The sequence below is a fragment of the Quercus lobata genome, chromosome 4 (genome assembly GCF_001633185.2).
Source record: "Quercus lobata isolate SW786 chromosome 4, ValleyOak3.0 Primary Assembly, whole genome shotgun sequence".
Classification (NCBI taxonomy): Eukaryota; Viridiplantae; Streptophyta; class Magnoliopsida; order Fagales; family Fagaceae; genus Quercus; species Quercus lobata.
Window position 1 is genome coordinate 68,364,807 of NC_044907.1, and position 27,477 is coordinate 68,392,283.

General features: G+C 35.6%; 1 protein-coding gene across 1 annotated transcript in view; it reads left to right on the plus strand.

Moving 5' to 3' along the window:
• LOC115987061 (nudix hydrolase 7-like) overlaps positions 1–18,974 on the plus strand; it is a 55,795-nt gene extending 36,821 nt beyond the window's left edge. Inside the window, exons 2-9 of the mRNA XM_031110508.1 lie at positions 11,573–11,761; positions 11,881–11,946; positions 15,271–15,408; positions 16,883–16,960; positions 17,049–17,099; positions 17,199–17,233; positions 17,462–17,570; positions 18,426–18,974. Of these exons, the coding sequence (XP_030966368.1) occupies positions 11,615–11,761; positions 11,881–11,946; positions 15,271–15,408; positions 16,883–16,960; positions 17,049–17,099; positions 17,199–17,233; positions 17,462–17,570; positions 18,426–18,635 (834 nt within the window). The 5' untranslated portion in view covers positions 11,573–11,614 and the 3' untranslated portion in view covers positions 18,636–18,974. The remainder of the gene's footprint in view (positions 1–11,572; positions 11,762–11,880; positions 11,947–15,270; positions 15,409–16,882; positions 16,961–17,048; positions 17,100–17,198; positions 17,234–17,461; positions 17,571–18,425) is intronic.
• Positions 18,975–27,477: the final 8,503 nt, after the last annotated feature.

The window sequence follows — 27,477 nt, forward strand, 5'->3', positions numbered from 1 at the left end:
CATGAAGCTAGAAAGGGTCTGATGATGGGGAAGGGCCCCATCGTCCCCAACTCTGTCCAGAGGCTGGTCACCCACAAGGACTATGTCATTGAGATGGTTAACTCGATTATTAAGGAGATAGACATGAATGCGTGTGGTGAGCACACCATAGAGAACTTGGGGGCTTCTGTCCTTTATGACTTGTCGAGGTATGTATCCATCGGTCTTACTGCATATTTCTTCTCTTCATTTTAACTGTCACTCTTTCATTTCAGGCGATGGTGCAGATAAGTTCCATTCAAGACAAGTGTGTGGCTAACGAAAGGGTGATCCGTTGGTTTCGTAAGTGACAAGAGATTGAAAACAAGGAGCTGGACCAGTACAAGAAGGCCATCTGTACTCTCAACATAGAGCTAATGGCCAAGCTTGCCCTGCTAGAGAAGGAGACTCATCATTGCGAGGAGTTAGAGAAAATGAACACCAACTTGATAACGAGCTGGCTACCTTTTGCAAGAAAATGGAAAAGGGTAAGGTTAAGCTATGGCAGTGTTTCAGACTTCACAACCATATTTTGACGACTATGGTGGCTACTATGGCGACGAGTTTAATGACTGCTTGAAAAAAGTGATAGCTATCTACCCAGACTTGGACTTGTCCTACGTGGTTAAAGATGACACGGTCCTCCCGACCCCCAGAGGTGCCGACACTGCTAGCGGTGAAATTGATGACTCCATCCACACTATTAAGGAGGAGATGAAGGACCCTGACGCTGAGGTCGTCATCTAATTTGTCCCTGAAGGTCTGACCACCCCTAAAGGTCCGTTTGCTACTGATGGCTCGTTCTATTGTGGATTAGCCCCTTCCCAATGCTCCTCCATCTTGATTTTATCTTTCTTTTTAAGTTTTCTTATGTCTTTCTTTTTGTATGTTTAATCTTAAGACAATGGTAGACCGTAGATGGCCCTTCTTTTAGGCCTCATGTAAAAACACTTACCCCTATTGGGTTTACTTACATTTACTGCTTTCTTATCCATTGCTTTTACTTGTCGTTTTATAATTGTGGATATGCCACCTTGCCATCGGTATTTTATTACATCCGTCTACCTTGTAATAGTATCTATCTGTGCCTAGTGGGTTTTCGTGACCAGGTACCTGCTGGGGTCCTCAATCATCCGTCTGCCTCGTAAGTAGGACTTAGTAGAATTTTTGTAACTTGGTACTTGTCGATATCCATGATCATCTGTTCACCCTGAAGGTAGGACTTAGTAAAATTTTTTGTGACTAGGTACTCGTCGGTATCCTTGGTCATTCGTTCACCTCATAGGTAGAATTTAGTAATATTTTTTGTGGCCAGGTACCCGTCGATATCCTTGGTCATCCATCCACTTTATATGCAGGACTTAGTAAATTATTTTGTGACCAAGTACCCGTTGGTATCCTTGATCGTACGTCCGTCTACCCCTACGTAGGACTTAGTAAATTTTGTGACCAGGTACCCGTCGAAAACCTTGGTTATCTGTCCACCTCGTAGGTAGGACTTTGTAAAATTATGAACAGTTTACTAAAGGGTAGAGTAGAACAATGTATTTGATAAACCTTCCAAGTCTTATTAGTAATAAAAAAGCTTTAAATTTTTTTTTTTTTTTTTACAAAGGCTTAAAAAACTTAGTATTCTTAAAAATTCAGCATCTTCAGTATCCAACTTTAACATAAATAATAAAATAAAACGATAACATAGGCTCCACTTGTTTACTACTGGTAGTATTTCCTTAGGTGCTTGTTGTTCCATAGGTGATGGAGCATTTGTCTGTCGAGGGTCTCTAGGTAGTAGGTCCTTTTTTTATGGTAGTCGACGATCATGTAAGGTCCTTCATAGTTGGGGCCCAATTTGCCCTGTCTGGGGTCTCTGGTGGCTGCCATCACTTTCCTCAAAAGTAGGTCCCCAACTTGAAAATGCCAAGGCTTGACTTTGGTGTTGTAGTGCTTTGCCATCAGGTTCTGATAACGAGTGATTCGTTGCTCTACCGTTGCTCTAACTTCATCCAGAAGATCCAACTGTAGGCGCATCCCCTCTTCGTTCCTTTCTTCGTCATGGTGGGATATTTGATTGTTGGTCAATCTAACTTCTGCCGGGATGATGGCTTCACTTCCGAACGCAAGGCGTAGAGGTGTCTCCCTTGTAGGTGTGTGAGCCGTCATCCGATATACCCACAGGACACCAGGTAGTTCATTCGGCCATATTCCCTTTGCTCCCACGAGCTAATTCTTGATCATTTTGAGTAAGAATCAATTTATAATCTCAAATTTTCCGTTGGCCTAAGCATTAGCAGGAGAGGAATAGTGGTTCTTGATCCCTAACTATTGATAGAAATCTCTAAACGCATCATTATCAAATTGCTTTCCATTGTCAGAGACGAAGACCTTAGGGATTTGAAGTGGCAAATAATGTTGTTCTATACGAAGTTTTAAAAATTTTTCTCTATGATAGTAGCCAACAATTCTACCTCGATCCATTTGATGAAGTAGTCAATCCTTACGACAAGGAACTTGAGCTGCCACATTACCACGGGGAAGGGTCTTACTATGTCTAACCCCCATTAGGCGAACGGCCAGGGGGCGCTCATTGGTGTAAGTTCCTCTAATGGTTGCCGTATGGTGTTGCTGAAGTGTTAACACTTGTCATAGGCCTTCACATGGGACTAGATGTCCTTCTGCATAATGGGCCAATAGTATCCTGCTTGTATCAGCTTGTGGACCAGCGAGCATGCTCCTGAGTGGTTCCCACACACTCCTTTGTGGACTTCTCTCATGAAATAGTCTGCTTTTATAGGGACTAGGCATCTCAGATATACATCTCCGATTAGTACGAAATGTGACGATTGCACCTTTAGCCTGTAGGAAGCATTGTGATCTTTTAAGAGTGTCCCATTCTTGAGGTAGGATACGATTGGTGTCTTCTAGTCAGTTCCCGTGGGAATCACTTGTACTTCTACTTTGTCAATGGCAGGAGAATATTGAACAAAGGATAGTACCTGATTAGCGATGACCATATGTTCTGCAGATGTAGCTTTGGCCAGACGGTCTACTTGCTGATTCACTTCCCTTAGGATTTGCACAAACTTGGCCGAGAACCCCTTGCTTACCTTTCCTTTGATTATATTCAGATATTCTCTCATCTATTCCCCATTGGCTTCGTAGTCATCGTTGATGTATCCTATGACAACTTGCGAATCGTAGTGTATGACTACTGATGTGGCCCTTGCTGCTTTAGCTAGGTTGAGGCCTGAAAGGGCTACTTCATATTCGACCTCATTATTAGTCATTGAGAATTGGAGGCGAACTACACACTCTATTGTATCTCCTTTTGCAAACTATAGTAGGACCTTAGTTCCTTCATTCCGTTGGTTGGACAAATCATCTGTCCATATCATCCATGTTGCCTGCCAACTGTCTTCATCCTCTTTTGTTGTGAACTCAGCAACAAAATCAGCTAAAGTCTAAGCCATGATCACAATTCTAGGTCGGTATTGGATATCGAACTCGCTGAGTTGTATTGCCAATAGAATTAGTCACCCTATTGCCTTTGGGTTGTTCATTGCTCTTTGCAATGGTTTGTCCGTCTGGACCATTATGGTGGGCACTTGGAACTATGGGGGGATATCTTCCTTTAGCTCCCTAAAGTGCTTGACTAGTGTAGTAGATGGGTAACTATATACAATTTTCTTCTCGAATATGATTGGAGCTGACAGCCGTTGGTAATATTGCCAAGTAGAGGGAGAGCTCTTCACCGGGTTTGGATGGACTAAGTAATGGTGAGGACGCAAGGTATGCCTTCAATTCCTCAAAAGTCTTTTGCATTTATTGGTCCATTTGAAAGCCTTTTTTAGTGTCTTGAATAAGGGTAGACACTTATTTGTCGCCCTGGAGAAGAACCTGTTGAGAACCTCCTTGACGTTCTTTGGAGGCGTTATCTCCAATATGGCTTGAATCTTTTTGGGATTGGCTTCCACACCTTGCTGCTATACCATAAAGCCCATAAATTTTCCTCATGCTACTCCGAACACATATTTGTTGGCGTTGAGCTTTATGTCATCGAGGTGAAGGGTTTCGAATGTTTCCTAAAGGTCGTCTAGGTGGCTACTTTCCCTTGACCTCTTTACAAGCATATCGTCTACATATACTTCAACGTTCCACCCAATCTGTTGGGTGAACATCTTGTTCACAAGCCTTTAGTATGCCTCTACGTTCTTCAGTTCGAACAGTATGACTTTGTAACAAAAGAGCTCTTAGCTCGTGATAAATGAGTTCTTCTCCTAATCCGTTTCATCCAATCTGATTTGGTTGTACATGGAGAAGGCGTCCATGAAACGCAATAGCTGGTGACCAACCACTGAGTCCACGAGGAGGTTGATGCGCGGGAGTAGTCAACTGTCCTTAGGGCATACTTTTTTTAGGTTTGTGAAATTTACACACATTCTCCACTTGCCATTTTCATTTTTGACCATGACTTTGTTGGCCAACCATTTAGGATAGTAGACTTCCCCAATGAAATCTACCTCTAGCAGTTTGCATACCTTTTCGGCTATGGCCATGTCTTTTTCTTAGGCGAAGACTCTCTTCTTGTGTCGAACTAGAGGGAAGAATAGGCATACGTTGAGCTTATGGACCATGATATATGGTCTAATCCCTAGCATGTCCTCGTGGCTCCAAGCGAAAACATCCTAATTGTCCTTCAAGAAAAGGGTGAGCTCTTTGCAAATTGAAGGGTCTGCCTATGTGTCGATACAAGTGATTTGTCTGGGGACGTCCATTTCCAAGTCTCCCGTTGGTTCTACTACAACTTGTCTTTCTTCGATGCTTAATGCCTACAAGTGATCATCCATTTCCTACATGACAATGTAATATTCACAGCCAGCCATCTAGTTCCCTTATACTTCTCTTATCCCATATTCTGTCGGGAACTTCACTAGCTAGTGGTAAGTGGAAATGGCTGCTTTCTACGCATTAAGTGTAGGTCTACCAATGATGCCATTGTAGGCAGAGGACCAATCAACAACTAGGAAGTTGACTTCCTTAGTGAGTTGCTGAGGGAACATCCCAATGGCCATTGGTAAGGTGATAGTTCCCACGGAGAAGACCTTGGTGCCACTAAATCCTACTAGTGGTGTATTTGAGGGTAGAAGGCGCTCTTTGTCGATTCTCATCTGTTGAAATGCAGGATTATAGAGGATGTCTGCTGAGCTCCCGTTGTCTACTAGCACCCATTAGGTACTGAAGTTTGCAATTGACAAGCTAACGACCTAGATGTTGTCATGTGGGTAGTGGAGTCGTCTAGCATCATTCTCTGTGAAGCTAATGGCTGGGTTGTCAACCCTGGTCGTTTTAGGCAATCGTCCAAAAATCTGGATGTTCTGCACCATTCGAAAGTATGTCTTCCTTGCCTTTTTAGGGGATCCATCCATCGTGCTCTTTCCTATGATCACCCTTATCTCTCTAAGCAGGGCCTTTGGGCTTTCCTTTACCCCTCAATTGGGTTTGAGGTCCCTTAGCGGGTTTTCTCTGCCCTTGACAAACCACTACAACTTCCCTTGTTTGATGAGGGTTTCAATCTACTACTTGAGGTCATAACACTTGGAAGTTTTGTGCCCATGGTCTCGATGGAAGTAACAGTACTTATTTCTAGGCCTCTTGTTTAAATAGCCCTTCAATTTATTCGGCCAAGTTGGTGCTATGTTGTGCTTTATTTGCATGAGGACTTGGTCCAGTGGAGTATTTAGTCCTTCCAGGTAGAGGTCTTAACCTCCTATCGTCCCTTCAGTTGTTGGTTTTGGTTGACTTTCTTCCTTTGTTTGGACGGGGATCGTCTTGCCTCTCTCTCTTCTTCGATCTGTCCCCTTGGGCAATCATTGCATCTTTAGCATTCATGTATTTCGTGGCCTTGTACAGCATATTAGCCGTCATTTTTGGGTCGTTCTTGTAGATGGACAAGAGAAACTCCCTAGATTGCAACTCGTTGGTGAATTGGTGACTAGGACTTTGTTGTCAGCTTTATCAATCAAAAGGGCCTCTTTGTTGAAATGGGCTACATACGACCTTAAGCTTTCATCTTCTCGTTGTTTTATGTTCAACAGACTCATAGAGGACCTCTTATACCTTTGACCCCTAATGAAGTGAGTGACAAAGTGTCCACTTAACTCCTTGAAGGTGGACATCGTGTTGAGAGTCAACTTGCTAAACCATACCCACGCTAGCCCTTTGAGTGTAGTGGGGAATGCTCTACACGTAATCTCATCTAAAAGCCCCTACAGGTGCATGAGGGTTTTGAACAACTCCAGATGGTTAGGCGGGTTCCTTGATCCATCGTACATTATCACCTGTGGCATCTAAAACTTTGCAGGGAAAGGGAAGGAAGTCACTTGGGCTATGAAAGGTGAGTCTGTTTGCTAGACTAACTCGTTCAAATTGGTGGATACCCATCCCTTCATGGTGTTCATCATCACATCCATCTTCTCCTTCATCATTTGCATATCTTGGGCCATACGCATCGCGCTGATCTCCATTTCAGATGGGTGGCTAGTGTCCTCTAGCCCATCCCATCTGTTGGGGACATTGCTTTCTTCCTGGTCTTCTCTTTCTTAATGGTCTCCCGTTGGCAAGTGACTACCATTTTACTCGTTGTTGTCCTGCTCGTCACTTATTCCTTTAATTCAGTTGTTACTCTAACTCTTGGTTGTGTTGGGTAAGTCACTCTATTGTCATAGCCAGGGTTTGCACTTGTCTTTCCAAGGTGTCGGAGGGATTCCTTGTTTCCTAGTTGATGGTAGCCATTGAACGTGCTGGACCATGCAACTCTTTGTCTTAGAAGCAATGATATGGCTAATCATTCGATTCCTACAGACGGTGCCAACTGATGATGCACGAAAATCGTCAGTAAGTTGGTGGCTCCAAATCACACTAATGGGCACCAGCAGAACAAGAACACAAGGACCAAACAGAAGGCACGAGCTTGGTACTAGCCAAAGACCCTCCGAAGGTCAAGTTAGTGAATGAGAAATATCTAAGAACTCTATAATGAGAGAGCTAGGGATTTTTTGTATACCTGAGAAAAGAGGAGGTTTGGTGCTTATATAATGGCAAGTAGTGGAACAAGATCACTCAGAAGTTAGGATCTTTCCTTGTAGGTAAGATCTAGTATTAGGGTTTTCGAGATTTTAGGGTGTCTTTCCATATAAGGAAGATATGGGTGCGAAGTAGGGTCTTTGTGCGTGATATGCAAGATGTTTCCATATATAAGTATGCATGTAGATCAAGCAAGGCCACGTGGGACCTGTCAACTTTCCTCTCCGTCAGTTTAAGGTCCTCCGTTGCTTAAGGATCCTCCGTCGATTTGTGGGGGAGACGTGCTCGTCAGCTTCACAGTTGCACTATTAACCTTACTGTCGTTCTGAGGACTCCGTTGATTACTATAAGGTTGATGGTTTTAAAGTTGCTGTCAGCCTTCATAGACTATTTGCTTCTAGGTCTCAACTTCCTTGTCAAAAATACCCTTATTACTTTACAACAGAGTCAATTAATGAAAATATAATTTGTTTTTGTTTTTATTTTTTTTATGAATAATAAAGATGTAATTTGATATTTATTTATGCACATTGTTTTGAGAAAGATTCAATGTTTGTTTGTTTATGCCATATATCATGCAATGTACAAGAGTATAGAATACATTCAATTTTATGTCCCTAAAAAATACCTTTTTATTTTTATAAAAATTTAGCTATTATTGTATTTAAATATATATATATATATATATATATATATCAATTCTGTTGAGGGGACCACAATTTTACTCCCTGTAAACACTCTAAAAATATGTCTATGGGGCATTATGTTGAATGTCATAATAGATTTGAGTGCGTCTTCCTCATAATTAATTGGTTTTGAGGTGGAATGGCACAACTCATGGTCTGACAATTTCATTGCTCCTTTAGATACATTGACAAGAAAACTAGCATATTTTAGATTCGGAGGGAGGGCTAATAAGCACTCATGTTTTAAACTTTAAAGGGTTAAAAGATTTTTTTTTGAGGGGGAACTTTAATGGATAAAAAGCACTCATTTGAACATCACAAACTAACTAAATATGTAAACTTTAGGATCAAGAATTGTCTTTCCCATGGTTTTTAAAACCAAATCAAACCGATCGGTTCAACTGGGAACCAACTACTAATCTGGTCCAGTTATGATTAAAAAGGGAAAATAGCTAAAAATCGAAAATAGTAAAAAATCGGCCGGTTTAACCCTGAAACTGGAAACCGGTACAGTTGAACTGGTTATTGGCCGATTGTGTTGAGATTGAAAAACTACACCGTTTTGACCTTTTTCCAACCTAAAAACTCATATCCTCTCTTTTTCTTTCCCTCACAACCCTCTCTCACACTCTCAACCTCCGTTTCCTCTGATATTTTTTTTTTCTCTCACTCTTTCTCGTCTTCTCTATTCAGGTTTGGAATTTGGTGGTCGGTGCCTCAGCCTCAGCCTCCTTTTTCTCTTGGCCTTGCAATATTTTGAGTAGATGAACGAGCTTCAAAGGACAAGAACTAAAGAAAATTTAATCGTTTCTCATCTTTAGTTCTTGTAAAAGAAATGAAATTTGCGGAAGAAGCAACGCTGATCTGTTGTAAAAGAAATGATATTTTGGGAACATGCTAGTTGTGAAGTAGGTTGAACTTTGCTTGGTAGGGAGAGAAGTAGAGGAAGATGTGTAAAATGATAAGAATAAATGAAGAGTGAGAAATTAGATTTGGATTTTGTGTAGAAGCAAATTTTGAATTGAGGTGGTATTTCGTATTCCGAAGAGCAAAAGGAGAAGAAAGTGGGGTAGGTGGAGAAAATTTAATGAGCAAAAGGAGAAGAAAGTGGGGGTAGGTGGAGAAAATTTAATGCCAATGGTGGTAGATGGAATGGTAGGGTAGTTATTTATTTATTTTTCATTATAAGTTTGTTTTTAATAATTGTGGTTAAACTTTTATGATATAAATTTTTTTAAGTAAACATTATTAGTTACTATAAAATTATTATATAATTTATTTATTATTTTTATAATTATAAAATTATTAATTATTAATTATGACATCACCGGTTGAACCATCGGTTCTGACGTCGGTTGAACCATCGGTCCGACTCCGGTCGAACCAGAAAACCGATAATCAGTCATTTTTATGGTTTTTTGTCTGTGTCAGTTTTTAAACCCATGATCTTTCCCCTTTCCCCACTCCCATTCCCCCCCCCCCCCCCCCAAAACGCACAAAAAAAAAAAAAAAAAGGATTAACTTTAGCATGTTTCCATCATATTGCTATAAAAAGTGGAACTTTAATTTTAAACTATTTGCAATAGAGTTTTTTATTTATATAGAGCTTTAATTGAAAGTCAATTTAGTGTTTTAAGTAATTTGCAAATTATAGTGAATGGTGTTTCAAAATTTTGAATTTAAAGCATGAATAATAAATTGTAGAATTTCTCTAAAAGTCTATATTTCAATTTCTTTTTATTAAAAATTATTTTTCCCAGTTTTACCAAACACCCTTATGTTGGATTTTCTTTATTCTTTATTTGTTTTTTCCAAAAAGTGCATTAGATTAAAGCTCTCTTTTGCAAGCCACTTCTTACACAAATAGACTTGGCAAAATTAGACTTGAACAAGTTAATTTGCTTGAACCTGAAGTAGAAATAAGAATATGTGTAGGGAGATTTCTAAACCGTGGAAAAACAGGTCAACTTGAAATCCGAATCAAGAAATTACAAGTTAAATGTGTGTCTGACCTAGTGATTTGATAGGTTATTTATTTTATTTTATTTTATTTTTTTATAAACTTAAAAAATCAGTTAGTCAAAGTATTTGTATGTGAATATTTAGAAAAATATGAGTATGGTTAGAGTGGTTTTTTGCCTTTGGTAAAATGGTTAACTTGAAATCTGACTTAGGGAAAATGAGTGTTTGATCCATTGACTTGATATTTTAAAACAAAATTTTCTATAAAATTAAAAAAAAAAAATTAGTGGGCAAAAGTATTTTGTATGAGTGATATTTAGGAAAAATTGAGTATGAGTAGAGAGGCTTTTGGGTTGCAGAAAAAAGGTCAACTTGAAATCTAACTTAGGAAAAACGAGCTAAATATATGTTTGATCCGTTAACTTGACAGGTTAAAATACAACTTTTTGTCAACTTAAAAAATCAGTATACAATACGATTTGCATTTTTTAATAGCAATATTTTTGCAAATATTTAAGACAATCTTTTTATTTTGGTTGTAATATGAGTTAAAATTATTTGATTTAAATGGTCATAAGCCATGCTAATTTTGGGATAAACAGCCTACTAACTCAAATATTTGATATTTTATTATTTTCCTATTATATATTAATTGATTAATTAATTAACTTTTAATGTTTTTATCTAAACACATGTAGACTCATCACGGATCCAAAAATAATGATCTTTAAATTTGGGTAATTTCAAAGTGTTTTTTATTTAAATTTTTTTTTTTTCATTTCTTTTTGAATCCTGTGGGTAATTTCAACTTTTATCCGATTATAACCTAAAGTTATGTACCCTAGTGGATCAAACTCATACCTGACCTAAACCCAACTAATTGCCAAGATTATATAATCAAGTTCATACCTACTGTTAACTCTTCTCAAAAGTTCATACCTACTGCATGAATATCCTCTCAACTTCCCTCATATCTCTCTTTCAAAAAAATAAAAATTTTAGGACTGGTTTTTGCAGCTTGTTGCCAAAGTTACCTTAATAATTAAGGGAAAACAAAGAAGGAATGTTTACGTTTCAAATATGGAAACAAAACTTTTCAAAGTATTGGTCGGTTTTAGAGGTGGTCACGGTCACTTTGTTGGAACTTTCAATTCAATTTAATCGATCTTTCAATGCAATTTTCCAACAAAATCCATGAAAAGTGCCAACCAGCAAGCCGCCGGGTATATATATAATCAGCTATCAGTACCTCTTTCGAATTCATTAGCCCTTCAAAGTTCAAACTTCTTCATTTGCTGCAGCCCCTCCCTCCCAAAGAGGCCTTGTCTCGACTTGGTATGTCATCTCATCTTTCTGATTCTTCAAATATGAGGATTTGGGTCGGATTCAATGCATCTAGTGCTAAATTTATTAAGATAATGACATGTGAGAAAAAATGAATATGTTATCATCTTGACGATTCAGTGTAACTAGATATTGGACCCAAAACTTTGCCCATTTGTATATATGTTCTTTAATTTGTTTCATTCATATGGGTTTGTTTGGAATTGATGGTACGTTGCCAAATATTATAATGATTTGGATTGTCATCTATCTTTTTTAATATTTCACTATTTTCTAACTACTTTGTATTAGTTTCATATTCATTTGTGAAATTTTCATTTCAGTTTTATGTTATATCTTTTATATTTCTAGTAACTTTATTTCTGTTGAATTTTCTATCTTTATATATATATATATATTTATGAAAGTTGTTTACTATTGGATGAATTCTTCAGGCTTAACTCGGTGCATAATTAATTGCTTTCTTTTTGTTATTCGTTCAGGAGATAGATTTTCATTCTTAATCAGAAGCAGAGAAGCAAGTCATGTCTGAAAATACAGTTCAACAGGTTGAGCTACTTTGTTCAGATAATGATTCATATGGAGGAGTTGTTGTGAAGATAGAGCAACCCATAGATTCTAAGATCTTTCCTTCTTTGCTTAGAGCTTCAATATCGCAATGGAGGCAGCAGGTATATATATAGTATCTTTTAATCTTATCAGTTTATCTTCCTACGTCTAGTATCTACTTGATGAAGAATTTGCTGATAGTACCTCCTATTATGTTATAAACTTGGGATGTAATTTCCAGGGGAAGAAAGGTGTTTGGATCAAATTGCCTATCGAACATGCAAATCTTGTTGAAGCTACAGTTAAGGTAAACACATGTTTCCAGATTTATTATTATTATTTTACAACAAATTGGCTAATACTTAAAAGGAGGTGTTTATTTATTTATATTTTAACATTTAAAAAAAATTTCAACTTATATATCCAATAGATAGAGTTTTGTTTTGACACATATACCTGGTAGTTACAACTGTGCTTTTATTTCATAACTAGTCGCGAACCCGCACGTTGCGCATGATAATTATTTTTATGGTGATTTTATTAATTTTTTTATAATTTAAACTAATCTAATAATGAGTAATGTATTTCGTAATTATATTTTTATTTATTATAGGAACAATCATAAATGTAATATAAGAACAATCCAAAACACCAAAAAAAACGTAAGCTAAAAAAAATTAATAAAACTTAACAATGATTAATTGAACCAATATTAGGATAAAATTTTGTTTTTGATAATCTATTAAAGTTATTTTCTTTGTAGAAATTATAATTTCGGCCACTCAAAACATATTATCAAATAAACAATTATTAGCAAAATCTAAGAATTAAATTTCTATTCAAGCATTGTTATAAAATAATAATAATAAAAATAGAATTGCAAAAATTAAAATTTGTCACCTATTCAATTATTTTCATTTGGCTAACCTTTACTTTTCTTTAAATAAATGGCATTATAGAGTACTTTTAATACAACTATTAATAGTACTTTGTCTACCACAAAGGATTAGAAAATAAACAAAAATTAGTGAAGTCTCATAGTTTAATATCTAAATTGAGCACTATAAAAAATCATGCTATTTAACACAATAAATACCAAATTATCCAAATCATGCTATGTAATAGAATAATATTATATTTTTATATGCTATATTTAATTCTTTAGAACGCAATAGGATAATATTTAATAATCAAAGAGAATAAAAAATTAAAAAAAAAAAACAACAATTTAAAAAACAAAACTAAATCACAATTTTAAAAACAAAACTAAATCGCATTAACACAAAATAGAGTTTTAAAGAATATAAAAAATTATCAACCTAAAGTAGAGATGCAAGAAAAATAAAAAAATCCACCAAAATATTTAGAGAGAGAGAGAGAGAGAGAGAGAGAGAGAGAGGACCTTTTTTTATGAGGGAAAACTATGCATAGAATAGAAGTGATAGTAACAAATTTATAGTAAGAGGGTGTGAATAAGAAGAGACAAAAATAAAGGAAGATGAAGAAAAAGAGGAAGAATGATATTAATGTAGAGGGTAGTGGGGAGATGAAAAGGTAAGGGAGGAAGAAAAATTGAAGTAGTGGTGAGATGAAATGGTAAGGGAGAGAGAAAGGTTGGAGAAGTGTAAATATTAAAAAAATAAATGTTAAAAACAATTATAAGAAAATTGTGAAAAAAAAAAACTGAAAAGGCTCACACAAAACCCTAAAGCTAAACTAAAAAGGTTTTGAGTTGGGCTTGATTGTGGAACTAAATAAATAAGAGGTAGGTTGGATTAATTATAGGGTGATAGTAAAAGTAAATAAATAAGTAGTGGGCTACATTTATAGGACTGAAAATTGAAAAAACCATTTTAAAATTTTAGGACAAATTATATCTTTAAAAAGAAAATAAAAAAAGAATGACGTGGCAGTTGATGTTGTGCAACATGAGAGCAGCAGCATTAAACACTACGCTTCAGCTTTTAGAGAGAGAGAGAAACAACCTTTCTGTAATGGAAAACTATGCAAAAAATGGAAGAGAGAATAACAAATTTATAGAAAATAGTGTGAATATGAAGAGACAAAGATGAATAGTGACATTAAGGTTGAGGGTAGTGGAAATATGAAAAGGCAAGGGAGGGAAAGATGAAGAGACAAAATAAAGAAAGATAAAAAGTGATATTAGATTTAGGATAGTGGGGAGATGAAAAAGTAAAGACATGAAAAATGTTGAAGAAAGTGCAATTATTAAAAAAAAGTAAATGTTAAAAAACAATTATAGGAAAATTGAAAAGAAAAAAGATAATGACGTGAATTTTGATGTGGCTCAATGTGAGTATAGTAACATTAAACGCTACGCTTCAGCTTTTATTAATATATACTTTAGAACGCAATAAGATAACATTTAACAATCAAAGAAAATAAAAAATAAAAAATAAACAATAACAGCAATTTAAAAAACAAAACTAAATCACAATTTTAAAAACAAAACTAAATCGCATTAACCAAAAATAGAGTTTTAAAGAATATAAAAAATTATCAACCTAAAGTAGAGATGCAAGAAAAATAAAAAAATCCACCAAAAAATTTAGAGAGAGAGAGAGAGAGAGAGAGGGAGAGAGCGGGGACCTTTTTTTTTGTGAGGGAAAACTATGCCTAGAATAGAAGTGATAGTGACAAATTTATAGTAAGAGAGTGTGAATAAAAAGAGACAAAAATAAAGGAAGATGAAGAGAAAGAGAAAGAATGATATTAATGTAGAGGGTAGTGGGGAGATGAAAAGGTAAGGGAGGGAGAAAGATTGAAGTAGTGGGGAGATGAAATGGTAAGGGAGAGAGAAAGGTTGGAGAAGTGTAAATATTAAAAAAATAAATGTTAAAAACAATTATAAGAAAATTGAAAAAAAAAATCCTAAAGCTTGAAAGGCTTCAACGTTTTTTTTTTTTTTTTTTTTTTTTTTTTTTTTTTTTTTTTTTTTTTTTAGTTGAAAAGGCTCATACAAAACCATAAAACTGAACTAAAAAGGTTTTGGGTTGGGCTTGATTGTGGAATTAAATAAATAAGAGGTGGACTAGATTAATTATATAGATTTATTATAGGGTAATAGTGGAAGTAAATAAATAAGTAGTGGTCTACATTTATAGAGCTGAAAATTGTAAAAATCATTTTAAAATTGTAGGATAAATTATATTTTTTAAAAGAAAAGAAAAAAGAATGATGTGGCAGCTGATGTGGCGCAACGTGAAAGCAGCAGCATTAAACGCTACCCTTTAGCTTTTAGTAATATATAGATAACAAGCTAACCTATTTCATCCTAAAAAGCATCTGTATGGGTACACAATGATACAACAATTTCTGAAAAAGTTACAATTACGAGGGGACATGTTCTAATTTCACAAACATGGCATAAATTCATTGTGCATGTCCTCTCGTCAGAATTGTAAACCTTGGGCTTTTCCTAGAGGTGGCTTCTCTAATAAAAATAATAAATTCATTGTGCTAAGTTAGATCCTTAATTCTCATTCTTACCCATCACAGTACCAATAAGAAATTTAACCATCTATTCATTGGTTTCATACTAAAATGTACTAACAATCGATGTATAGTCTTTCTAAATCGTGATTTATAATCTTATTTGTTGATTTTACAGGAAGGATTTCGGTATCACCATGCTGAACCAGATTACTTAATGCTTGTATGTTGGCTTCCTGAAACTACTGATACTATTCCTCGAAATGCTTCACATCGAGTAGGTGTTGGTTCTTTTGTCATGAACAATAAGAGAGAGGTATGTCTTTTGGATTAAATTCTGGCTTTCCCTTACCATGGGTCGGCCTTTAGGCTAGGCTATTTGGGCCAATGCCTAAGGCCCTATTATAACAAGACCTCTTATTATTATTTTCATAATTATTATTTTTACTAAAAATAATTATTAAAAAAATTTCTTAAAGAGGTTGTTTATTCTTTTCTCCACCCCAATGTGACCACGATATTGATGACAAAAAGAAAATCTAACACAATTGAAAATCTAAAATGTTTAGAAAGATATGTCGTAAATATGATGATGATGATAATGGTGTCATTATTTTCTTGTAACAAATTCAAGTTTGAACTTTCGTAATAATAATAAAAAAAATTTAAAAAAAATCTACTGCATCATGCATCGCCTTATCCAAATTAAATGAAAAGTCATTAATTTTAAAAAATAATAATAATAATAATAATAGATTTTATGTTTGAACCTTGATATCTAATTTTTAATATAAGATTCGTCTTGGTTTGATTAGTATTGATTCATTGAGTTACATGATAGATAAATTCGAGTGATTCTATGCTCTAAAAAATAAAACATATAATAGAAAACCTATATAAAATCTTACAGATCAATGAGAAATTCAAAAAAATTACTTCAAAGATTATGTCATAGTATAATGGAAATAACAATGAAAATAATCATAGTGATGTTCAAACATGTAATATAATATTACAATTCTCAATTATAGAAAAGAATAAATTCCTTTCAAATGCACTTATCTCTTATACAATTTTATTAACAAAAGCTTGTTATAGTTGTTTCTAAAACAAAGAAACAAACAAAATATCAAAATTAAAACTTACAAAATCATACCTAAAATGGGATATGTGATTAGAAGATTAAGTGGACTAATCATATTATCAATTAAAAAGTAGATATTAACAAAACCTAAATAAACAAACTTAGTAAGTAATTTTGTATTTTAAATAGTAAGAATAAAAATAATAGATTTTAAATATAAAAAAGCCCCACCAATAATGTCTCCTTAGGGCCTAAAATGGTATCGTGCAAGCCTTGACCATGAAATCAAGGACGAAGCGGTAATTTGGAAACTCTGGTTTTGCTCTTGTTATTCCAAAAACATTAGCCATATACTGATAACATACTCCAAAAAGTCTAGTCAAATTAAGATTAGTATTACTTGTAATCACTTATGCAACCTAGATCAACTTAATACATATCCAATGTGAAATTCAACACATGCCCACACAACCCACACTTATATCCAATCCAATAACAATTTAGACAATCCATTATTTGTGCTTGATCTTCTTAAAATTTATAAGTCACTTTGTTCATACTTCATATAGCTATTTCTATCAAGCAAAACAACTTGCTCTAGTGTATTTGACTTGACTATTTCAATCATTAAATACCAAAAATGGAATGGCCTTGTTATGATGGCTTAGTAAATCTAGCTACTGAAATGGAATTTATCTTATGGCAGGTGCTTGTAGTTCAGGAGATTAGTGGCAAATTCAAAGGAACAGGGGTGTGGAAGTTTCCTACCGGGATTGTTAATGAAGTGAGTATGCCCCAAGTGCAATTGTTTATCAAATTCTTTAGAAAATTTTAGAAAATGTTCACCCTGGATTGAAATTTTTCATACGCAGGGTGAGGATATTTGTACAGCTGCAATTAGGGAAGTCAAAGAAGAGACAGGAGTAAGTGATAAAAAATGCAATTTGTGGATTCAAATGAGTATGATATTTACCTACATGTAGGTTTGCAAATCTAAGACCTTTGCTTTTATTTTGTTTCAGATTGACACAGAGTTTGTGGAAGTTTTAGCATTCAGGTAAGAAAATTGCCTAATACTATCCAGTTCACATGCATTTTTAGATATTATTGTTTTAGATATTATTGTGGAAGTTTACTAATGTTGCATTATGAAAAATTAATAGCAACTTGTTATACTAAAACTAATATTATTATATTAATTGTTGTCAATATAGTTTACATGTTCCTCAATCTCCTTTTGGTGTTTCATTCTAATCTCTCTCTCTTACACACACAAAATATACAGGCAAAGCCACAAGTCATTCTTTAGCAAATCAGATTTGCTCTTCATTTGCATGTTAAAACCACGTAACTTTGACATTGAGAAGCAGAATTCAGAGATTGAAGCAGCACAGGTAATTTATTTTATCGCAATACTACTACAAAGACTGTTTTTCTTTGCATCAACTTGTTTAGGGCTTTAAGAATAAAATTGCATTAGTTTTGTTAATCAAAATAATGTTGGAGTTGAGCAATCCCCAATGTGGAAATAGGCACATATTTTTCAAACTTCTATCAATCAACTAGCTGCTTATATTCTTTGAATTAACTTTTCAAAATCATACTAGCTGGATGCAGGACCATAAGCCAATCAAATCCATGTTCTTGTTTGATAAAAGAAAAGACTATACATACGGAATAATCAATTATGTCTACAAGATTTGTGCCCGGATTGGAGCATCAGAATAAAATGTTTTTTTTAGCATATGTTGTAGTGAGGTTGTAGTAAATCAGTCCAATTGGGAACTTTTTAAGCAGATCCTTTGGATTGATTTTTAGTACTTGTATGATGGTTGCATTTGTGCTTAATCTTAATTCAAAAGATATTTGTTGAAATCTTTATATCTATGGTACTGACTAGTGAGAATTATTTTGCATCGCCCATTCTTGAAATCCTCCTCTAATTCATATATCTTTAAGGCAATATGCATTTTCAATTTGAATTTGAAACGTATTCTGAGGAAAGAAAATGCATTTAGAGCCAATGTAAAACCATAAAAAGGCGAAAAATATCTACCTTTCAGGACCATTTGGTGGCAGAAGACATTAACTTATTGTGTCCTATTTACCCATTTTGGCTTGGCATGGCAAAACTTAATATTAAAGCAATGTAAAATTCAAGAATTTTGATTCATATTGGATCTTCTATGATTACTGAACTATGGCATCATGGTTTTCTTATGTTCGTTTTTTCTTTTCCAATTCTTTAGTGGATGCCAATTGAGGGCTATGCAGTGCAACCTTATATCCAAAAACAAGAGCTCTTCAATTATGTTGCCAAAATATGCTTATCAAAGTCTGAAACGAATTATACTGGTTTTTCTCCACTGGCTACAACTACAGGCTCTGGCAAAATAAGCTACCTCTACTTCAGCAATCAGGATGCGAAGCACCTTGTAACTTCTGATAATCAACCATAGAAAGTCTGATGTGATGTTTAAAAAATACTATATACTATTTGCATGAGTTGTGACAATAAGAACTCTATGATAGAAATGCTTGAAGGGTTAGTCATACTATATAGTGTTAAGTTCTAAGACTTTAGGATCTAAATGTATTAGAATTTCAATTTGTAATGTGTTGGCAAACCATGATCAAACATTGAGTCTAGGTTTAGGCTTGCTCAAAGTGTGTTTCTTTGTAAAATTGGAATTGAGTGATTGCAGGATTTACTAGTCTAAATCGGCAAGACTTGATTGATCGAAAATTAGACTCGATCGATCGAATCTTATGCAGATTTATTTTTTTGCAAAATTTCCAATTCAGCCTAAACTCGTTTGACGTGTAGGGTTTTATGTTTTTAAAAGCTCGATTATGTGTTAAAACACAAGAGATGTTTAGACCCCCAAATTAGAAGTTACGTCTTGGTTGATTTTACACTAACTTAAACTAAGTGTAGAATAGAGTAAATGTGAGTGAACAAACAATAAAACTACTCTAAGCCATATTCATCAAAACATAGCAATAAAATGAAAGTTAAAAGAGTAGGGGAGAAGAATATAGACACAAGATAACACGCCGATGTATTATCGAAGAGGAAACTGAAGTACTCAGCAAAAAACCTCTTCGCTACCCTCCAAGCAGTAAATCAATCCACTAGACAATAAGTTGGGATACATGAGTAGCAAGAGACCCTGTAGCTTTCTGGATCCCGCAATATGCCCGATTTCATCCACCAAAGTTTGACTTCTTCCAATGCTTCCTAGTAGCATCAAAACCTCACTTGACACTCAAAATGGGTGTGGTAAGTGTTTGGGGTATCAACCTTTCAAGGATTTGGAAATGTAGAGGTAGGAGTTAAGGAAAACCACAATGGATTGTGTAGAGAATTGTGGGTGTAAGAATCTCTCACTTTCAAGGATAGTGGCTAGGGTTTTCTCTCTGAAAGCACTCCTCTCAGAATGTGCGTAATGTGGTATATATAATGTGTGTAGAGACCTAGTGTATCAAATATGACAAATTGGAAAAACATAATGTTTTACGGGTATCTCGCAGGAAGGCCTTATCCACGAGACACTCGCGAAAACCAGTTGTCACCATCTGTCATGACTTTTCGCATTCCAGTCATGTGCAGGGCACATGCTTCACTTCGCAGGAAGGCTTCTTGCGAGCTACTCGTGAAAACTTCTTGCTCTTCACTTTGCCTTGAGTCTTCACACTCTCTCTCATACACAACCCTTATAAAGAAATCCCACATAAAATACAGGATACATAAGATTGAACAAAACTACAATCAAATTTGGCACGGAATAAAAGCCAACACAAAATAGTTGTAAATCACAATTTTACAATTCCCCCCTTTGGCTATTCCGTGACAAAACCCCTAAAACAAACTCTAAACTTAAACGTGAGTTTGGGAACAGTAACAAAACTCACTCACACCTAATCTAGAAGCTGTGAAGAACTTGCATGTATGTACCTATAACCTGAAACACTCGTACACAAACAGAACTTTCATTAAGCTTATGACAAGTTGAATACACGGGACTTATATAAGCAAGTAAAATGCGATCAAGGTAATAAACACTATATAACAATTAAGCATATCTTGATCAAACAGGTTCAGTCATTAAAGAATGACTACAATGGTCATTTAGCTAGTAAATGATCATTCGGACATCCAATGAAATTAAGAGCAACGCAGAGAATCCATTACATGTTCAACACATAACCAATGCGAAATACAAGAAGTATTTGCATCAAGGATACAAGATCCAACAAGGGTACAAGTGTGTAATACTCAAGATTGCTTAATCAACATCTGAAAGTACTAAAAAAATGCTACAAAGCAATGAAATAAACAAAGTACTAAATATTAAACTGAAATTAACCATACATCTGCTCTACCCTTGCCATGAGGCGATCAAGACGATCAGGTCCCTGTGCTTGTGCTTGGGAGGATGGTTGAGCATAACTTTTTGGTGTTGAGGTGAATCTGTCAATCTCTTCCTTAGTATCTCCACCCTCTTCTTCAGCATTATCCCTTGGAATTTGAGAGATTCCAGTTTTGGATCCAGTGATATGGGCCTTGCTTCTGGTCACTGTGTTAGCACCAATGGGATAGTCCCTTGGCACGATGGTAAGACCACTTGAAAATTTCCGTCTTGTTTTTGCAATGAGACCCATAATGAGAGTGGGGAATGACATGATTGTCCTTGTGTTCCTTTTGGTGATGCTCTTGGTCAGGAGGTGGTATATGTGTCCACAAATGTCGATCTCTTTATGTGTGTAGAGATCATATAGGAAAATGGTCCTTGGCCCGGACAGTGTTGTCAAGTTTGTGACCGAATATAGGTTGTGGATCATGACATATGCTACTGTCCTCATCTCTGCATTGAACGGGATGGTGTTCTTGAGCGAACCACCAAGAAGCTTCGCCATTGGCTCAAGAGATTCCAATCTGTCATCATATTGTACAACTATTAGCTGAGAAGGTGGACGAACTTCTAGGAATTCTTGGATGGAGTCCCTTGTGATAACAAATTCCTTGTGTCTCACCCAGCAGTTAATGTGGTCTCCATCCACAATGGCATTGGAGAAGAATTCTCATATGATTTCCTCATAAATGTTGCCACTAGGATTCAGTAGCTTCATCCAAGTTCTCTCCTTGAACACCTCGAGGATGGAAGTGTTCTCAAGTGTCTCTAATCGGACAACCCTCTCCATAATGATTGTTACTCGTTTGTAGCAATCATTATATGCCATGTCTGCCTCAATGGACCTAAAGTTGTCGGAGTCTGTGCGTGGATGCTTGGAAGATTTCTTGGAAGCAGAGTGCTTGGTGGGAGACATTTGCACAAATAACCAAAAAATAGAGAAAACAAGTGCAAAAACACAAAACATGAACATAAACTTGATTAGTGTCAAGTTAGTCCATAAACATAAACACAAAAACTTAAAACAGAACACAACAGTGTCAAATAAACATGGTGTAAGTGTTAAAACTTGTAATTAACATTAAAATGCAAAAAAAAAAAAAAATGACAACTATGCATGTATGTGCATTGAGTGTGCATGAGGTGTGCCTAGGTGATGCATGGCAAGGCATGAAAAGGCATAGTTGGGTTAAAGTGTATAAAACACATACCCAATGATCAAAACATGATAAACAAGTTCAATCATGGGAAATTCCAACATTTGGAACTCAGTGGAGTCCAAAACAACTCAAAAATGCCACTTGAGCATTTTGTCAAGTACTCGATATGCAACACTACACTTAACATGTGGGCAAGGCATGAACATGTGAAAATATGCCTAAATACATGTTAAAATTGCCACATGGGGCCAACACAGTCACAAACAAATCAAATGGGACTAAGCCCCAAGAATATGAAAAAATTTTGACCAAAATAAGTGTTCCCAACTCCTTTTTCAAAAAACCCCAAATCAAGTAAACCTAGACAATTTTCTGCAAAATCTAAGAAAAGAATGAAAAGGTTTATAAAAACATACCTTAGAGATGATTTTGCACTTATTGAACTTGATATTTAACGAGTTTTTGAGTGAAAAATTGTTGGGGATTGAAAGAGGCACGAGGAAGGCACAACGAGGGAAACTAAAGTGTGTTTAAAAATTTGTCACATCAACCCTTTAAAATTGAAAACACACGTTTTTCATGGGTTACATACTCGTGAAATTACTCGCGAAAAATGCATCTGAAACACAAAACCTTTCGTGGGAAGTCTGTAGCCACGAAACAGTTGCAAAAGTCTCTGTTTGAATTTTGTGTTTTCAAGTTTTGCCTTAACCTATTTTAGCAGGAAGAGCTTAGTCGTGAGCTTATTGTGAAAATGCCTCTGAAGAAGTTTTTAAAGAAAACCATGAAAAATGAAATTTGACCAAAAACTTAAAACATGAAAACATAAAAACACTTTCAAAAACATATAAAATACTCAAAAATATTTTTGGGTTTGATCGATAAGTAATTGAGCATACACATCACATTTGATCATGTACAATCACACAAATGAAATAAGCATTTGTTAAATAAAAGTCTTGTGTGTTGTGTGTGAGTATCAAATATGGAATAGTCCATAGTCCAGAGTGAAGTTTCAATGATCAATTCAATGAAGTCATACACAACTGGTACAAGGTCAAGAGATTTATCTCAATTATAGAAATGAACATATATAACCTCCCACAAAATTGATTACATAACTTTGAAGTTTTTCATTTGGCTTCTTTACAATACATAATATTTGATCATTTTTGAATAATACATCTAATTTTGAGATCGATGTCTAAACTTTTGATATTTCATTTTTGAAAATAAGCCTTTGGCTTTATGGGCATCATACATTTTAATACAAGTTGTTTTCCCTTTTTCCTAGTCAAATAATAGTATGTGCGACGGCTTTTACAGTTCATTATCTTTGTTCATTTTGAGATTTACATTTGTTAAGCTTTTTAAGGGAAAAGAAAAATGTGGATAGATATATAGGCACAAGTCTATGCATGTATCAAAATCATCAAAACCATTGACGAATCATTCATGACAAGCTTGAAGATCAATTTACAACAGTCACACATAGATTTCAAGATTTTTCCCACAAAGATAAATGTGAAACAAAACAAGCTAAGCTCATAAATGCACTATGCCATTACTACGAAGGTACTAGGCCAAACTCACATGTGATATACACAACACAAGTGATCAAACTTTTTAGAGATTTTTCAATTTTTATGGTTTTTTGAATTTTTCAACACACTCAAAAACAAAACAAGTAAAGTAAGATCAACAAAAACAACAAGTACAAAGTAAAACTTGTAAAAGAAACATGCTATAAACAGGAAGCAATGACACAAGTGAATTATGTATGTCATGATGCATGAACCTATGATCCTAAATAGTGGAAGAATTAATGCATGGGCATAGAAAGTGGTCATACATAAATACTCTTCTTCACCCACATTTTACAAGTGTTTTAGGGGAGAGCCTTAGATGGACGAGTACAACCAACATAACTTTCAAACCTCGGGATAAGCTTGCAAGGCATAATGATATGTTCTTCAACATTTCCATAACGCCTCCAATGAGATGTCCCTCACTATCTCCCTTAGCTTGTGCTCTCTTTGGTCTTCTCTTTGAACTTTCTTGGCCACGCATAGAGTCAGCCTTCTTGAGAGCATGAAGCTTGAAACAATTCGGCCTTGTGTGCCCTTATATGCCACAATGCTGACACACATGCTTCACTTGAGGCCCTCTTTGATTTTTTGGGTAATAACTTCCATTTTTCCTTTGATTTTGCACCAATGGTTCTTTTCACAACATAAAGGTCTCAATCTCAGGCTTCACTTCCTTGAGTTTCTCTTCATTCTTGGCTGATATGAACCTTACTTCTTTCTTGGGTTCGCTACAAGAGCTTCCTTCTCTAGTGTAGCCCAAACCAGTCTTATCATGTGAAGATTTTTGTGAGGACAGCACGTTGTCAAGTTTCTTGGTGAAGATATGCTCAACCTTGACATTAGCTTGGATAATTTCAAGTTCAAGAAACTTGATCTTAGAGTAAGCTTCAACCAACTCTCCCTTGAGTCCTTCTACTTTACACTTCGTTTACTTGAGTTGCACAAGTATACACCTATGCTCTTCTTCAATCTTTTTCATCTTTTTCATAGCAAGGTTTGCAACCTTGGCATATTTGCCACAATCTTCTAGTAGTGAATTATATGCTTCTTGAAGATTGTTCATGCCTTCATTTTGGCATACATCTTCATTTTCTAAGTCTTCCATTTCCTCTCCCTCGGAAAGATCACCAAGTTCATCAACCAAATTACTTAAATCATCCTTTAAATCAACAGAGGCAATTGTCATAAAGGCCCTACAATTTCCTTCACTGTCATATTCTCCTTTTGTGTTTGAATTTGAGCTTTCAAAATCACTAAGGTTGGTGGCAAACACTTCACCCTTCCCTCTTAAATAGTTGGGACACTCCTTCTTAAGATGTCTATGACTGTTGCATTCATAGCAAACGATTCCTTGAGGGGTTTGTGAATCCTTCCCATCTTTCTTCTTGAACTCCTTCCTGTCATCTTTGGGGGAAGAAAACTTTCCTTTGCTGAATGACTTACCACTTTCCTTTGCAAGGAATGCTACGTCCTCCTCTACATCATCTTCTTCGGAGGAGTCATTCATTCTCTCGTTGATGGTTTTGAGAGCAAGTGATTTGCTCAACTTGTGAGAAGGTAGTCCGAGCTCATATGTTTGGAGAGTTCCAATGAGTTCTTGGATCTTGATCTCGTCCAAATCTTTACTCTCTTCTATAGCTGTGACCTTTGCATGAAAGCTCTTCGGTATGGACCTGAAAATCTTTCTCAACACCTTGAGAGCAATTATGATTTCATTGAGCTTGTCACAGAATGAATCAAATGACTTATCGTCGCCCATCTTGAGCTGTTTAAATCTTGTGGCAAGCATTTGGAGCTCTGTGTCCTTAACAATCTTGGTACCCTTATAGATAGTCTCAAGGATCGTTCAAGCTTCCTTCACAGTCTCCACATGCGATATCCTGTGAAATTTATCAATAGACACACCATAGAAAATAGCGTTAATTGCTTTACTATTGGCATTTGCCAAAGCAAGAGCTACTTTGTCCCATTCGGACTTGGGTGTCGTGGGTCTAATATACCTGTTCTTGAAAGAATCCCATACAGACTTATCTATAGCACAGAGGAATACCTTCATACAGACTTTCCAAAACGCATGGTTGCTTCCATCAAAGAATGGTGGAGCATTGAGTGATTGAGATCGATCCATCACAAAGGGGTCTAGGATCACACTTAGGTAATAAAACCATAGCAAGTGTACCCACTCTGATACCAATTGAAAGCTCGATTATGTGTTAAAACACAAGAGCTATTTAGACCCTAAAATTAAAAGTTACGACTCAGTTGATTTTACTCTAACTTAAACTAAATGCCGAATAGAGTAAATGCGAGTGAATAAACAATAAAACTATTCTAAGTCATATTCATCAAAACACAACAGTAAAATGAAAGTTAAAATAGTAGGGAAGAAGAATACAAACACAATATAACACGCCAATGTATTATCGAAGAGAAAATCGAAGTACTCACTGTAAAAACTCTTCGCCACCCTCTAAACGGTAAATTGATCCACTAGACAATAAGTTGGGATACACAAGTAGCAAGAGACCCTCCAAGCCTAATCTACCCAATGCACCTAAGCCCTTCAAGCTCCTACTCTAACAAGACTTCTCAAAACTGTGTCTTGTCTAGCTTTCCAAATCCCGCAATATGCCTGATTGCATCCGTCAAAACATGGCTTCTTCCAATGCTTCCCAATAGCACCAAAACCTCACATGACACTTAGAATGGGTGTGGTAAGTGTTTGGGTTATCAACCTTTCAAGGATTTGGAAATGGAGAGGTAGGAGTTCAGGAAAACCACAATAGATTGTGTAGAGAATTGTGGACGTAACAATCTCTCACTTTCAAGGATAGTGGCTAGGGTTTTCTCTCTGAAAGAACTCCTCTCAGAATGTGGGTAATGTGGGTATATATAATGTGTGTAAAGACCTGGTGTATCAGATATGACAGATTGAGAAAACATAATATTTTACGGGTATCTCGCGGGAAGGCCTTACCTGTGAGACACTCATGAAAACCAGCTGTCACCATCTATCATGACTCTTCACATTCCAATCTTGTGTAGGGTACATGCTTCACTTCGCGGGAAGGCTTCTCGCGAGCTACCCTCGAAAACTTCTTGCTCTTCAATTTTCCTCGAGTCTTCACACTCTCATATAGAATATAGGGTACATAAGATTGAACAAAATTATAATCAAATTTGGCATGGAATAAAAGCTAACACAAAATAGTTGTAAATCACAAGTTTAGAGTTTTACTCCAAGTGTAGAAAGAAAAACCCTAGCTATGTTTTAGAAGTATTTGATGTGTTGTGTGTTGAATATTTTGTGAGATCTAGAGATGTTTACCTTCATACACACTTAGGGTTATCATGATTAAGATTCATGTCAAGAACTTGGTGATCGCTTCAGTTACTACATAAAGAACTTAAAATGAAAATTTAAAACCTTTGAGTGGAGTTTCAGAGTCATAAGTGGGAGTACTTGTGGTTATAGTTGATCAAGGAAAGAAATAGTCTGTGGACACGGAGCTATCACGTGGTCATAGAAGTAAATTTTCTACTCGAAGTAGCAATAGGATGTTAGTGGTCTAAGTTCTATTGTACAAACTATAATTCTTTCATAGTGGATCTATTTTACCTTGAAGATAACTAGGTTAAATCCTCCTCATGTTTTTTATTGGTTTGGTTTTCCTGGGTTATCATATCGTGTGTTCTTTTAATTTTCGCATTATTTACATGATATGATTTGAATGTGCCAACCTACATCTAAATAATTTATCTAAGTAATCACTCGATTAAATAACTAGGTTAAACAACTTGTGTTTTAAGAGGCCTAAAATCGTACAAATGGTATCAGAGTAGGTTAGCTCTTGTATTTAGATTTTTTGATCTAAGAGTTGATCCTTGACCCTGTTGTCATAGAACACGGTCACTCTCTTGTGATCCCACCTCATTTTGATGGGAACAACTATGCCTACTGGAAAGTAAGGATGAAAGCATTCCTGAAATCTATTAATGAGAAAGTTTGGAATTTCATTGTATACAGATGGGAGAAACCGACTACTCTTGTAAGCGAGTGGTCAACTTCTTAGAAAGAAACAACCGCTTTTAATAGAAAAACCATGAATGCTATTTTTAATGTTGTTTCTATGGAGG